Here is a 14,050-nt window from a genome sequence, read left to right as displayed (position 1 = left end):
CACATGTCTGTGGGTGTCTATGTGATCGTGATGATAACGGCTTTTACTTAGCCATGCCAAACACTTAGCCGAGGGGAGGTGGGGAGGCTTGAGGGGTTGTAGGAATCTTCCTGAAGCCCTTCCAGGAGCTCTAGATCTATTATTCTTGAAGATTCTGCATGTGGCTGAGCTTCTCTGCTTTTTCTTTGTGTGTGTGTGTGTGTGTGTGTGTGTGTGTGTGTGTGTGTGTCCGTGTCCTTTTACTTTCTTACCTTCAGTGTCGTCCTCTTCCACTCTTCTGTAGCCACCTTCTGCCAAGCCACATTCTGGATGTCGTCATACCCCTGCATGGCTCCACCTTCGTGCCCTCCGCCACCGGGTCCTTCTGGCTTGCTCCCCTATTTACGCCCACCTTGACAGTCCTTGGCCTCACTGGGATCTCCAGCCCACTGATGCCTCAGCCTTCCTTCTCTCAGCATCAGCCCCGCCTGTGCCTGTCATCATACAGCCTATTCCACATTATATCACTGCAGCCCGTCTCTTACTCCCTCTCTCTTCTGTCCTGCGGTTGCTTCCTCCTAGCAGCAACCGAACCCTGTCTTCTCCATGTCTACACCTGGACATGTGCCTGAGCATCGCTCCGACCTTGTCAGCTCATCTCCACTGTCCACAGAATGGAAGCAGAGAGGGCTTTTGCAGATGGCAATCTCACGTGACCTCTGCCTAAAACTCCTTAAGTAATTATTATGGTTCTTAGGATAAAATCCTCTGCTTCCTTGCAGATTTGGTTCCTTCTCCCTGAGCCCCTCTGCTCTGACCACAGGAACTTCTTTCAGTTCCTTTGCTCTATTTCTTTTCTGTCTCAGGGCATTTTGCACTGCTCTTCCCTCTTTAGAGAGCTGTCCTCCTGTCTCCTGTCCAGCATCATCCTTCAACGAGTGGCGAAAGGATCACACCTTCAGAGGGAGTCCCAGACCTTCCCTCATGCCAGACCAAACACACCCTGTTAGGTGCTTGTTTTGTAATTCATTTTGTAATTTTGTTTAACATTGTCTCCTTGGCTAGACTGCAAGCTCCTGGAGGGCGGGGATCTTTTTCTTTGCCTGTTACCCTCAACAAAGCAGGCACCATAGCAGATGTTTTACTAAGGGGTCAGCACAACCAGGCATGTGGTGGGATGGCACTCAGGCCTCTGCAGGGCTCGTTTGTCTCCCTTTTCATCCAGTGTTTACAGGAGGACCAAAAATGGACGCTGAGAACCAGGAAAAAACAAAGCTGCCATGAGCACTTCCTTCACTGGGGGAGGGGCAGGGACTTGGTCGGGCTCATCCAACTACATCCTCTACTTTCCACATCCTCCCTGTGGGCTGCCTGGATTTACACATCTTGGAATAGTTAGAGATTCTTCAGAACAACTGCCTGCTCAGCTCAGTTTTCCTTCCCCGCCTTGCCCTACATGCAGGGAGAGGTCTAGGGGTGAGAAATGCTCCTTGCTTTCCTTAGGGGTTGGCAAGGATGGAGTAGCCTAGTGGTGTTATTTTAAGGAAAGTCCCCCCACTTCCTCCCACAAAATACTCACCCCTCAAAATCAACACACAGAAAAAAAAAAAAAAAAAAACAATCCTAATACTTAAGTTTTAATCTCTCCTACCTCCAGCTCTCCCATATTCCTCCCCTTCTCCAAACAGTTACATCTCAAATTGCCCTCTGCAAACCAGAGGATAGTATTCCGCTGCTAAAACTGAATCATGGCTGACTTTTCCCTACTGAGAAAGTTAAGATTGAGAAAACCTTATTTTCTTCTCTTTTATTTTTCTTAAACTTCTGGCACCTGTTAACTGCTATCTACTTACACGTATTTAATGAATGTATACCAGTGAAGTAGCAGAAGAAGGACTCTTCTGAACCAGGCAGGCTTAGACCCTTTGTTTTTTTTTTTAGTTTTGTCTGTGTTGGGTCTTCGTTGCCGTGCACGGGCTTTCTCTAGTTGCGGTGAGTGGGGGCTACTCTTCGCTGGGGTGCACGAGATTCTCATCATGGTGGTTTCTCTTGTGGCGGAGCACAGGCTCTAGGCGCGCGGGCTTCAGTATTTGCAGCATGTGGGCTCAGTAGTTGTGGCATGCAGGCTCAGTAGTCGTGGTGCATGGGCTTAGTTGCTCTGCAGCATGTGGGATCTTCCTGGCCCAGGGATTGAACTCGTGTCCCCTTCATTGGCAGGCGAATTTTTTTTTTTGAATTTTTGGCTGTGTTGGGTCTTTGTTGCTGCACATGGGCTTTCTCTAGTTGCGGTGAGTGTGGGCTACCCTTCGTTGCAGTGTGTCGGCTTCTCATTGTGATGGCTTCTCTTGTCGTGGAGCACGGGCTCTAGGCGTGTGGGCTTCAGTAGTTGTGGTGCACGGGCTCCAGTAGCTGTGGCTTGCTGGCTCTAGAGCACAGGCTCAGTAGTTGTGGCACACAGGCTTAGTTGCTCTGTGGCATGTGGGATCTTCCCTGACCAGGGATCGAACCCGTGTCCCCTGCATTGGCAGGCAGATTCTTAACCACGGTACCACCAGGGAAGTCTCAACCCTTTGCTTTTATTCTGGCTACCTATGTACTTGAGGGTGGATTTCATAGTTCTCCTCTGAAATTCAGGTTTAAAAAGAAACAAATCAGTTTGTAGTCAAAGAGAACGTATTTGTCATGAGAACTCACCTATAGGTGTCAGTTTGCAGCCTATGTGTCTTACTAGTTTTTTGAATAATACTTCCCATATCATATAATCTCAGTGGTTTATTTTTTCCATGACTCCTCTATGATACAGTGGCTTCCAAAACTTGGTCTTGAATGCCAAACACGTACTTACAGTTTTTAGCACAGGAGATGCAGCAACAAAGGTGTGTTTAGTGAGGGAACAAATGAACGAATGGTTCTGGATCACCGTTTACGAGGGCTCCAGGTGACACCTTTTGGCATTAGATTTGCGCAAATCCCCATCAGGTCTGTTACTCTGTGGGTGCAGGCCAAGAGCAGGAGTGAAGATTAGAGAAGACCCATGACGTTTGCTCTGCCCTGTGGTTGGTCCTGCACAGCCTCACGCATCTTTGAGGGTCCACACCCTTGCCTTATCTCTTGGTTTATCACTCATTTGATGACTTGTTTCTCTTGTGGAAATTTGCTTTCCTAAGTCTTTTTCGTAGCAACCTTCATAGTTTTGTGGCCATACATTGATTCTCCTTACAAAGGAGGGGAAAATAGAAATCAAAGACCAAGGTCATTAAATATATGTATTTCAATGGGTGCATCTATATTACGTCTATATGCTCTGCTTACTATTGGTTCCATAGGAAAAATATTCAAAGTTTTCTCTTACTACTCTTATGGCCAGCACCTCTACTGGGCTCCAGAAAACCACCAGTAATATATGCTCCAGTAGCATTTGGTTGTAATTTTGACATTTTCAAAACGCTGTGCAATTGGAAAGACTGAGAGTGTAATTAGTTGATACTCAGCTTCAGGTTTAGCTAAGTTTTTTTTTTTTTTTTTTAAAGACACATTATTGAATGGAATCTCTTTTAAAGAGGTTCTTGCCAATTACGCACATGACACTCTGGCCCTGAAGGGCTTTTACCGGTGGCTTTTCAGGCATGTGAATAGTTTGTCATGTGGAATTCTGAGGTTTTCAGGGTCCTGTGGAGGTTTTTTGTAATATATGCTGGGTGGAGGAAGTTAGGAGGTTAGATAATAATGTGGTTTCAGCTGTATTGTGGGGTATCAGAAATCACATGAGGCAACTTTCAGTTTAGGAACCTGTTTTCGTAACACTTCATCCATCCCAGAAGAGGGCCGGAAAACCCTGTCCTACCCACCCCCAGGCACCTTGAGGCAGTGTGTAGGCATCTACAGGTAGATGCCCCCATTTCAGTGAGGCTTAAAGTCTGAGGGGGAAACATGTGGTTTATATTCAGCGAGATGGTTCCCTCTAAGGCCCCCTAATGCTTTCAAGATGCTGATAGAGCCATTAATGGCTCTTGGAGAAAGATTAGATTTTCAATTAAAATGAAGCCAATTTAAAATAAATAGCTGGTAGTATTATTAGCCTAAAATAAGCTTAAGAGTGTGCCTGGGGGGTGGGGTATGTCAGGCCTTACAGAGTGGTAGAGTGAGGAGCCTGACAAATTCTCTTCCCAAAAAAGTAACAAAATAGTAAAAACCAATCATTTTAGGACTCTGGAAATCAACCAAAGGCATACAACAAATTGAGAACCATTTATTCAGGAAAAACTACTAAACCTTGTTATGAACAGTGGGGGTGTGTGGTGTTTTATCCTGGGGCTGCTTCCATCACCCCTCCCCCAAGTTCCCTCTGTGTGGTAGGTTCTGCCTGGGTAGGCTGGGCTGTGAAAACCAGCAGCTCTGCTGCCAGTGGGGGCTGATTGGAGTAAAGTACATTCGCAGGCATTCCCATAAAAAAATTGTGAGATGAATGGCAAAATAACCAGGGAAGACAACTTGTGCAGTTAGTCTGAGGTTGCAGTACTACTTGAAGCAAGCAGCAGTCCAGTAGAAGAGTCAGAAATTTCCCAGAGAGATCCAGAGAGTGAGACAGACACAGAGTAGGCCTTGATAAGCTCATACGTATTCCTGGTGGTCTGGAAGACTGTGCATACGGGCAAGGCAGTGTGCAGGCTCAAGAGATCAGAGAAAGGGTCTAGTTATTTACTCATCTTTCCTGGCTGGATATGATGCCTAGTGCATGTGCAGAGGAGACAAGAGACAGCCCAGCAGAAAATAAAAGCCGGGGAAGACTTGTTAATTGCCCGATCTTTGACTCTATTCTCCAACCCACACACGGATCCATTAGCAAATGGCGAAAGCCTTAGCGGCTTAAGGTGATGAAGTATAACTTCTGGTGAATCATAGGCTGATTGCTAAACTATGCTGATAGAGGGTGGCTCTTAGGAACCTAGGCTTAAAAATAAAATCAATTAAAAAGAAAACACTCAGCAAAAACATCAGTGGCCGCGCATTGCAGGGGAGATAAGTCTCTATAGAATTACTGCAGGCAGGTCACTAAACAAACAGCAAAAACTATTCCCGGTTGAAGATCAGAATCCAGGGTTGCTGAGGCATATTGTCCAAAGTGTTGAGTTTTTAACAAAAAATGATGAGGCATAAAAAGAAACAGGGAAGTGTGATCCAGGGAAAAAGCAGTTAATAGAAACTATCTCTGAAGAGGCCCGGATGTTAGACCTAGCAGACAAATATTTCAAAGTAGCTATTATACATATGTTCGAAGAACAACAGGAAACCCTGTTTAAAGAAATAAAGGGAAATATAAAAACAGTTTCCAAATAGAGAATACTATAAAGGGAAATCCTAAAAATAATTGAATGAAAACTCTGCAATGGGAAGGACACTAATCAAAATAAAAAAATTCATTAGAGGTGCTTAATAGCAGATTTGAGCTGACAGAGGAAAGAATCCATGAAAATGGAGATCTCAGTAGAGATTGTCCAATCTGAAGAATGAGAAAAAATTGAGAAAAATGAACTCAGAGACTTGTGAGATACCATTAAGTGTACCAACAGACAGATAATGGGAGGCCCAGAAGAAGAAGGGGCAGAAAAGTATTTAATTGTCAAAACTGTTAAGTTTGATGAAAAATATTAATCTGCACATCCAAGAAGCACAATCCAAAGAGAAGAAATGCAAAGAGATCCACCCCTATCTACATAACAGTCAACCTGTTGAAAGCCAAAGATTTGGAAAAGAGCAAAAGAGAAACAACTCATCACATACGGGGAAATGACAACAATAACTAACTAACCTCTCATCAGAAACAGTGGTGTGACCTACTCACAGTACTGAAAGGAAAAAAAATCCTGTCAACCAAGAATTCTATAACTATTAAAGATTATGCTTCAAAACTGATGGGAAACGAGGTGAGAAAGTGGCATGGACATATAGACACCACCCAATGTAAAATAACTAGCTAGTGGGAAGCAGCTGCATAGCACAGGGAGATCAGCTCAGTGCCTTGTGACCACCTAGAGGGGTGGGATAGGGAGGGTGGGAGGGAGACGCAAGAGGGAAGAGATATGGGGACATATGTATATGTATAGCTGATTCACTTTGTTATACAGCAGACACTAACACACCATTGTAAAGCAATTATAATCCAATAAAGATGTTAAAAAAAATGATGGGAAAATATATTCCCAGATAAACAGAGACTGAGTTTATTTGTAGCTCACTGACTTGCCTTACAAGAAATAATAAAGGAAGTCCTTCAGGCTAAAAGAAAAGAATACTGAATGTTAACACAAATCCATGCAAAGAATAAAGAGCACTGATACAACTGCTTATATAGGTAAATATATACTTTTCTCTAAATTAAAAGACAACTACAGAACCAATAATTATGAAACTGTAGGGTTTATTCCAGGAATGCAAGATTGGTTTAACATCAGTAAATCAGTTAATGTAATATACTATATTAATAAGGTAAAAGCAAACCTACATGATTGAAAGCCACAGATAAAGCATTTGACAAGATCTGATACCCATAAAAGCTCTCAAGAAACTAGGAATAGAAGGAAACTTCCTCAGCCTGATAAAGTGCTTCCACAAAAACCCCTATAGATAACATCATACTGAATGTGGAAAGACTGAATGCTTTCCCCTTAAGATTGGGAACATGGCTAGGATAGCAGTTCTCACCTCTTTTATTCAACATTGTAGTTGAGGTTCTAGCCAGTGCAGTAATGCAAGAAAAACAAATAAATAAATGCATCTAGATTAGAAAGGAAGAAGTAAATCTGTCTTTATTCTCAGATAAGATAATCCTAAAGAATCCACAAAAAAAAACCTACTAGAATGAATTCATCAGTGTGTCAGTGTTGGAGAGCAATATATAAAAATTAGCATTGAAAAAATATATATTAGCATTGAAAATCTGAAAACAAAATTAAGGACAGTTTTCATTATAGCCTCAAAGTGAATAAAATATTTGTAATAAGTTAAAAAAAATAAATGTAAGACTTGTACGCTGAAAAGTACAAAATAGTGCCGAGAGAAGTAATATGGAAACAGGTAGCGATAGTCCATGTTCGTAGACTGGAAGATTCAATACAGTTAAGATACCGTTCCACCCAAATTTATTTATAGATTTAATGCTATTCCTATCAAAATTCCAGCAGGCTTGTTGTTGCAGAAATTGGCAAAGTGATCCTAAATTTTATATGTAAAAATCAAACCAAAAGAACTGAAAATTTGTCTTTTTGACAAATGATGCTGACATATTAGATATCCACATGCAGAAAAGTGAGCATAGACCTTACTTCACGCCATACTAAAAAATTAACTCAAAAAGTGTTAGAGACCTAAATGTAAAAGGTAAAATTTTAAATCTTTTAGGCTAAGACATAGGGAAAAAACTGAACTTGATGAAAATTCAAAACCTCTGTGTGCTTCAAGAGATACCAGCAAGAAAATGAAATGATAAGTGATAGACCGGGAAAAAATATTTACAAATCACATATCTGCTATTGGACTTGTATCTAGAATATGCAAATAACTCTTATAACTCAAAAATAAGACAAACAACTGTTTTAAAAAATGGGCAAAGGATTTGAGTAGATATTTTACCAAAAAAGACACATGAATGGCTAATAAGCACATATAGAGATACTCAACATTTTTAGTCATCAGGGAAATCAAAATTAAAATACGATGAGATACCACTAAACACCCACTACAGAATGTCTATAATTAAAAAACAAACCATAATAACAGGTGTTGAAGATGTGGAGAAATGAGAACCTTCATACATTGCTGGTAGGAAAGTAAACTGGCACACCCACTTTGGAAGAGTTTGCAGTATCCTGAAAAGTTAAACATAGATTTAACATATAACCTATCAATTCTGCTTCTTGGTATCTATGTAAGAGAAATGAAAAGATATATCCACACAAATACTTGTCTGTCAATGTTCATAGCAGAAATTTTCATAATAGCCAAAAGGTGAAAACAACTCAAATGCCCATCAGCTGATGAATGGATAAACAAAATTTGGTATATCCATATACTCTAGTACTATTCAACAATAAAAAGGAGTGAACTGATATATGCTATGACAGGGATAAACCTCCATTACATGCTTAGTGAATGAAGCCAATGCAAAACACTACCTACTGTGCAATTCTCTTTATAGGAAATGTCCAGAAAAAGGCACATTTATAGAGACCAACAACTGATAAATGGTTGCCCAGGGATGGGAATGAAGATTGCAGATGGGCTTGATTGATATTTTTTGGGTTGATGGAAATGTTTTACAAATAGATTTTTTTTTTTTAACATCTTTATTGGGGTATAATTGCTTTACAATGGTGTGTTAGTTTCTGCTTTATAACAAAGTGAATCAGTCATACATAAACATATGTTCCCATATGTCTTCCCTCTTGCGTCTCCCTCCCTCCCACCTACAAATAGATTTTTTAAATTTATTTTTTTATTGAAGTATAGTTGATTTACAATGTTGTGTTAATTTCTGCTGTACAGCAAGGTGACTCAGTATAACTAGATTTTGATTATAGATAGTTGCACAACTCTGTAGAAGTTATTGAATTGTGTATGAAGGGTGGTACATTTTATTTTATGTTACACAAATCATACCTCAAGAAAGCTGTTTAAAGAAAGTGTGCCTGTGGACTCCACTGGTGTTGGCTATATACCTCAAAGACTCCTGGGAAGCTGCTTTCGTTTTCTTTGTAAAGTTGTAGGCAAGAGAATTCCCTGTGGATTCCGAGTTGGCTAGCCAACACAGTGCCCTTATTCCCTTGGAGCGCCATATTTGATTTGCGTAGATTATAGGGACTTAATGGCTGTCACGCCACGGATGACCAGGGAAGCCTGGTAGGTCTGGCTGGTGGCCCAGCAGTGGTGGGTTGTGAATCCCCTGTCTCACTGCCCTGCCTGCACCTTCACAGCCACTCTTTGCTGATTCACAGAGGCCACCTTCCCCTTAGAGGAGTGGAACTGTTCTTGGATCAGGGTAAACCAGCGGTTGGACTTCTCTGTTGGAATCGCTTCCCTGTATCCTCCCACGGCTGTGGACGCTCTAAAATCCCTGCATGCAGCCTTGTGGGTATGATGAGACTCCTCTAAATTTGTCTCTTCCGCACAGCAGCCCTCAGATACCACAAAGTTGGAACACCAAGCCCTTGGTTGAGGTGGTAGCAGGGATCTACTCTGTTCTTTGTCTCAGGGAACATCTCACTGGAGATTGGCTTGTGGCTTTGGGGCTTCTTGGAATACATGCAGGTTGAGTGACTGGACTTATGAGTGATGACCACTTCTGCTTTATTTTCAGCTGATTATTTACCCTGGAACCAACCAAGACGAGAACTGCTTCGTGTGCCACACAGCTACCGGCCAGCGTCAACCAAGTTTGATAGCCGAACCACACACCAGGATGACTACTCCATGAAGGGCCTGGTGAACACCAAGAGCTGTAAGCCTCCGGCCGCACTCAGGCTCTGTAACATCCCCCTGGAGGATCTGACAAACTACAAGATGAGCTACGTGGCCCACCCCATGGAGAAACGCTATGTGTATGAGCCGGAGAAGTTCAAGCCCTGTGAAATCCCCTTTGAAAGCCTTACCACTCACAACGAGTCATACCGGGGCCTGATGGGGGAGCCAGCCAAGAGCTTGAAACCTCCAGAGAGGCCTAGTGTGCTGGACACGCCGTTCTCTAACACCAGCGAATTCCGAGATAAGTACCAAGCTTGGCCAACGCCCCGGATGTTCTCCAAAGCTCCCGCCACCTATGTCGCTCCTGAAGAAAAGATGGACCTTCTGACAACAGTGCAGGCCCACTACACGTACCCTAAGGGTGCCCCAGCTCAGTCCTGCCGACCGGTGCTCTCGGTCAAGAAGGGTGGCCGCTTTGAAAGTTCCACCACGACCAAAGAGGACTTTAAGCAGTGGGTCGGCGTGCAGACCAAGCCAGTCAAGCCCGTCTCGCAGCTGAAACGTCCCACCGAGCCCTTGGACCACCTGACCACCACACGAGCCCACTATGTGCCCTTCCCTCCCGTCACTACCAAAAGCTGTAAGCCCGCCTGGTCTGGCCTCCGACGGAATATCCCTGTGGAGGGCCAGACCACATATACCATCAGCTTTACTCCTAAGAAAATGAGCAGGTGCCTGGCTTCATACCCTGAGCCTCCCGGCTACATCTTTGAGAAAACAGATGCTTTGGGGCACAGAATATACAGGCCAGTTTCCCAGACAGGCTCTCGGCCGAGCAGCCGTCTTTCTGTAGGTGATTCAGAAAATCCTAACCAGCAGGAGTTGACAGTGTCAGCTTGATTTTGAAAGATTGTAATTTAGAAATTGCAGACTACTTTTAAAAGCAGATGATTGAGTTATTCGTTGGACCAAAAAAAAAAAAAAAAAAAAAAGAATTCCCCAAAATGAAAAAAAAGAAATCTTCACCATCGTTTCCAGCACACTTGAATAAAATGAGAATCACTTGACTCAAGGAAAATGACATTTAATCACTGGGTAATTAGTCCCCTTAACCCTCCTTCTGCTGTCTCCCCCTCTTGGGTCCCTTACCTTGTGCTCATGGAATCAAAGCTGGTCTCTGAGGGTTTTTTTTCCCATCCAGATGTATTTTATTAATTTAATCATTGTATTAATTGACATTACGATTAACCCTTGCCGAGTATGAAGTGCCAAAGAATATAAACTTTACTTTGGGGGGATCGAATCTGCAGGTCCACATGTTCACCCCACATGCTGTCGACACAGAGAGCAGGCTGTGTTCTTTGCGAGCTTCGGGGAGATTTCAGCCTAACTCTCTCATTGCCTCCGCGTCCTGGTGGGAGTGCCTTGGGCCTGATCTGGAGTCTTGTTTTGGGTTCTCTCTGCCCAGGGCTGTTGCACAGGGCATCTTTCTACCTCTTTACATCATGGCATATGAGCACAAGCAGTGTTGTCTCAATGGGTGTGGGTCTGGTCATGGGAGTTGGAGGGGTAGGAAGAGGTTCTATGGCAGTCCCAGGAAAGCATGGACCTGCCAGACCTCTCTCACTCCCAGACCAGCGCAGGCTCTGAGTCCAGGGAGAGGAGGGGGAAAAAGGGACCCTTGGCAACCAGGCAGGTGGCAGCTGGCCCTTGAGCTGTGAGCTCTTCGAAATGCTCAGAACCTGGAAAAAATGGCCTCAGCTTGGGCTGGTTCCTGGACCTGCCTGTCCTAAAATGACAGCTGTGATCAGACCTCTCACAAGGCTTGACACAGTGGTGAGCTGGATCCTATCCTGGAGAAAGGGCTGGAGGTTCCTCTTTGGGGCCTAAGGTTTGATCCTAAGGCTAAGTAGTTTGGAGATTTTTTTTTAAATTCAGAAGAGTCAAGGAGGGACTTTGTTCAGGAGGGCCCAGGCCAAGATCAGATGGATTCAGGGTCTGGGTGAGCCTCATACAGAGGGATGCAGATTGACACCTGGGATACCCACCTCTCTTTTGAGTCTGTGGAACCCTAAAATATACTCCATGGTCTCAGGGAACTGGGGAACAGTGTGGAGGGGAGAGGGGAAATTTCAGCTCAGTGCCTGTTCACAGGCAAGAAACCTGTGTCTCTTATCCAAGTCTGTCTTTCCATGGCTCTCACCTGCCTGGCCCAGACATTCAGGTCCCCACCCTTTTCTTCTCACGAGGTGTGCTTCACTGGGTTGGGATCTATATTATTTAATCCTCTTGGTTATATCAGGTCTGGATGCCTGCCCTTACGTGGTAAAGAAGCTCAGAGAGATTGTGCAGCTTGCGGAAAGCCACAGAGCTTGGAGCACCAAGGCCAGGATTGGAACCCAGGTCTTCTGTTTCAAGATCCAGGGCTGTTCACCCAACACCAGGCACCCCCCCATCTGCAGTGGCTCAGATCGCATGGCTCCACAAACCACATCAAACCACACTGTCTCTGTCTCAACTCCTTTCTGGAGTCCATTAAGCTAAAGGAGACCACTTAGGAGGGTAGGTTTTATTATTTTTGTTTCATTTTCACAAATCAAATATTGGCACTTGATTTGAAACACCAAATGGTGCTAAAATGCTTATAAAAATGTAGCAATCTCTTAAGTAGCTGCCCCTTGGCCTCTACTATGACTTCCCCAGAGAACAATTTGTAAATTATTGGATCTGTTTCTGCTAATATTTTCCTTCAAATTCCTAAATAATATACTGCTGTCTGTTGATTCATCAATTTTATTTTTTAATGAAAAAAAAGTTTAAAAAATATTTTCTCACTATTTTTATTTATTTTTTTTGGCTGCATTGGGTCTTCACTGCTGCACATGGGCTTTCTCTAGTTGCGGTGAGTGGGCTTCTCATTGGGTGCCATCTCTTTTTGCAGAGCACAGGGTCTAGGGTGCAGGCTTCAGTAGTTGTGGCTCATGGGCTCAGTAGTTGTGGCTCACGGGCTCTAGAGTGCAGGCTCAGTAGTTGTGGTGCACGGGCTTAGTTGCTCCATGGCATGTGGGATCTTCCCAGACCAGGGATCGAACCCTTGTCTCCTGCATTGGCAGGCGGATTCTTAACCCCTGCACCATGAGGGAAGTCCCTGACTTATCAATTTTAGACATTGTCTGTTTTGGTAGATTAGGAATATTAATTCTTTTACGTCCCTTCCTTCTCTCCCCCGTCTTCTTAGTATAGTTATATGATAGTGTGTGGTTATATCAAAACTAATAAGCTTTTCTAATGTGTCTGATGAGTAGGAAGGGAAGAAGCTGAAGAAGGATGTGCAGACCTGGCTGATTCAGGAGCACTGAGTCCCCTTGGGGTGAGAAATTTCCTCTGAGCCCTTCCTTTGGTACATTTGGGGTCACCTCCATGGTGATCCCAGGCTAGATGAGCCACCCAGGGCATCCCTGCCTTACCTGTCTCTTTAGGACTTAAGGAGTTGGCTCTCCCTCTGATACCTGTCTTCCTTCTTATGAAAGTGGTTAATACAAGTAAAAAAAATTCATAAAACACATAAAGAAGGACACAAGTGGCTATTATGGGTACTAGTGGAACACCATGACTAAGAGTGTGCAAGGAGAGTCCAGCAGACCTGGGCTTGCATCTTGGCCCTTGTCACCCACTAGCTATGGGACCTTGGTCAAATTCTTTAAAATGTGGATAATAGCAATGCTGGTCTCATGGTTTTGTTGTTTGGATTGAATGATTGAGTATGTTTCAGTCACTCAGGCCTGGCTCACCTTTAATTTATTAAACATAGGTGAGGATGAGGACGGTGGTGGTGAAGACAGTGGTGGTGATGGCTGAATTCCGCCTGGCTGAATTTACCTGTGATTTTATTGGTCAGTGTTCACAAGTGTGCAGGTAAGGATAACTGCTCATGTTTTAAATTTTGTATATTTTATAAAGTTAAAGTACCTCCTTTTTTTTCCATATAGTTAAGTTTACTTTTTAGTTGTTCCGAGGCAGGGTTGCTAACTGTGCTCCTTGGAAATGTCGTTTTAGGAAGTTACTTGGGCCACGAGAAGGGAAAGAGAAGGTGAGCTGCGCAGATGGGGCCTCGATTCCCCTCCCCTGCTTTGCCATGGTAGCTTCTTGTGATCAGTTCTGTGTATTGGACTCCCATATAAGAGTTTGTGGGAGAAAGGTTCTTTAGCAGCTGTGAAAACACATGCACGTGTGTGCACACGCTGCTCTAATACCCCATAGCATCCTATTCAACAAACTCCAATGATGGAAGACTTCAAACACGTTGCCTTCTTTTGAAATATACATTTATAATTTATTTCATGTATTTTTCATCTGTGGGAATGATGTGGGAGCTTAATCACCTACGAAAGCACAGGGTTTTCGAGGCTTTCAGCATGTTATAAAAGAAAAATTATTAGAGACCAGAAATCAAACACGAAGAAAAGTTATGGCCAAGCAGGGAACCTGCTCCAGTGCAGAATCCAATATGCTCTGAGGATGAGGCTCTGGAGAAGAAAACAGGTGGAGCTTTTAAAGCCCAAAGATGGCAAACTCTATCCTGCTTAAGGAAGGCAGGGCCTCAGGGTGAGGCTGA

The 14,050-nt window shown here is 43.5% G+C and overlaps 1 protein-coding gene across 1 annotated transcript in view; it reads left to right on the top strand.

Annotated features, from left to right (window-relative positions):
• SAXO1 (stabilizer of axonemal microtubules 1) overlaps window positions 1-10,335 on the top strand; it is a 34,948-nt gene extending 24,613 nt beyond the window's left edge. Inside the window, exon 4 of the mRNA XM_060015349.2 lies at window positions 9,332-10,335. Within this exon, the coding sequence (XP_059871332.2) occupies window positions 9,332-10,335 (1,004 nt within the window). The remainder of the gene's footprint in view (window positions 1-9,331) is intronic.
• The last annotated feature ends 3,715 nt before the right edge of the window (window positions 10,336-14,050 follow it).

The sequence above is a fragment of the Delphinus delphis genome, chromosome 6, assembly GCF_949987515.2.
Source record: "Delphinus delphis chromosome 6, mDelDel1.2, whole genome shotgun sequence".
In the NCBI taxonomy this organism is placed as follows: Eukaryota; Metazoa; Chordata; class Mammalia; order Artiodactyla; family Delphinidae; genus Delphinus; species Delphinus delphis.
The sequence above is the reverse complement of the archived record's forward strand: the minus strand, read 5'-3'. Positions and strand labels throughout refer to the sequence as shown.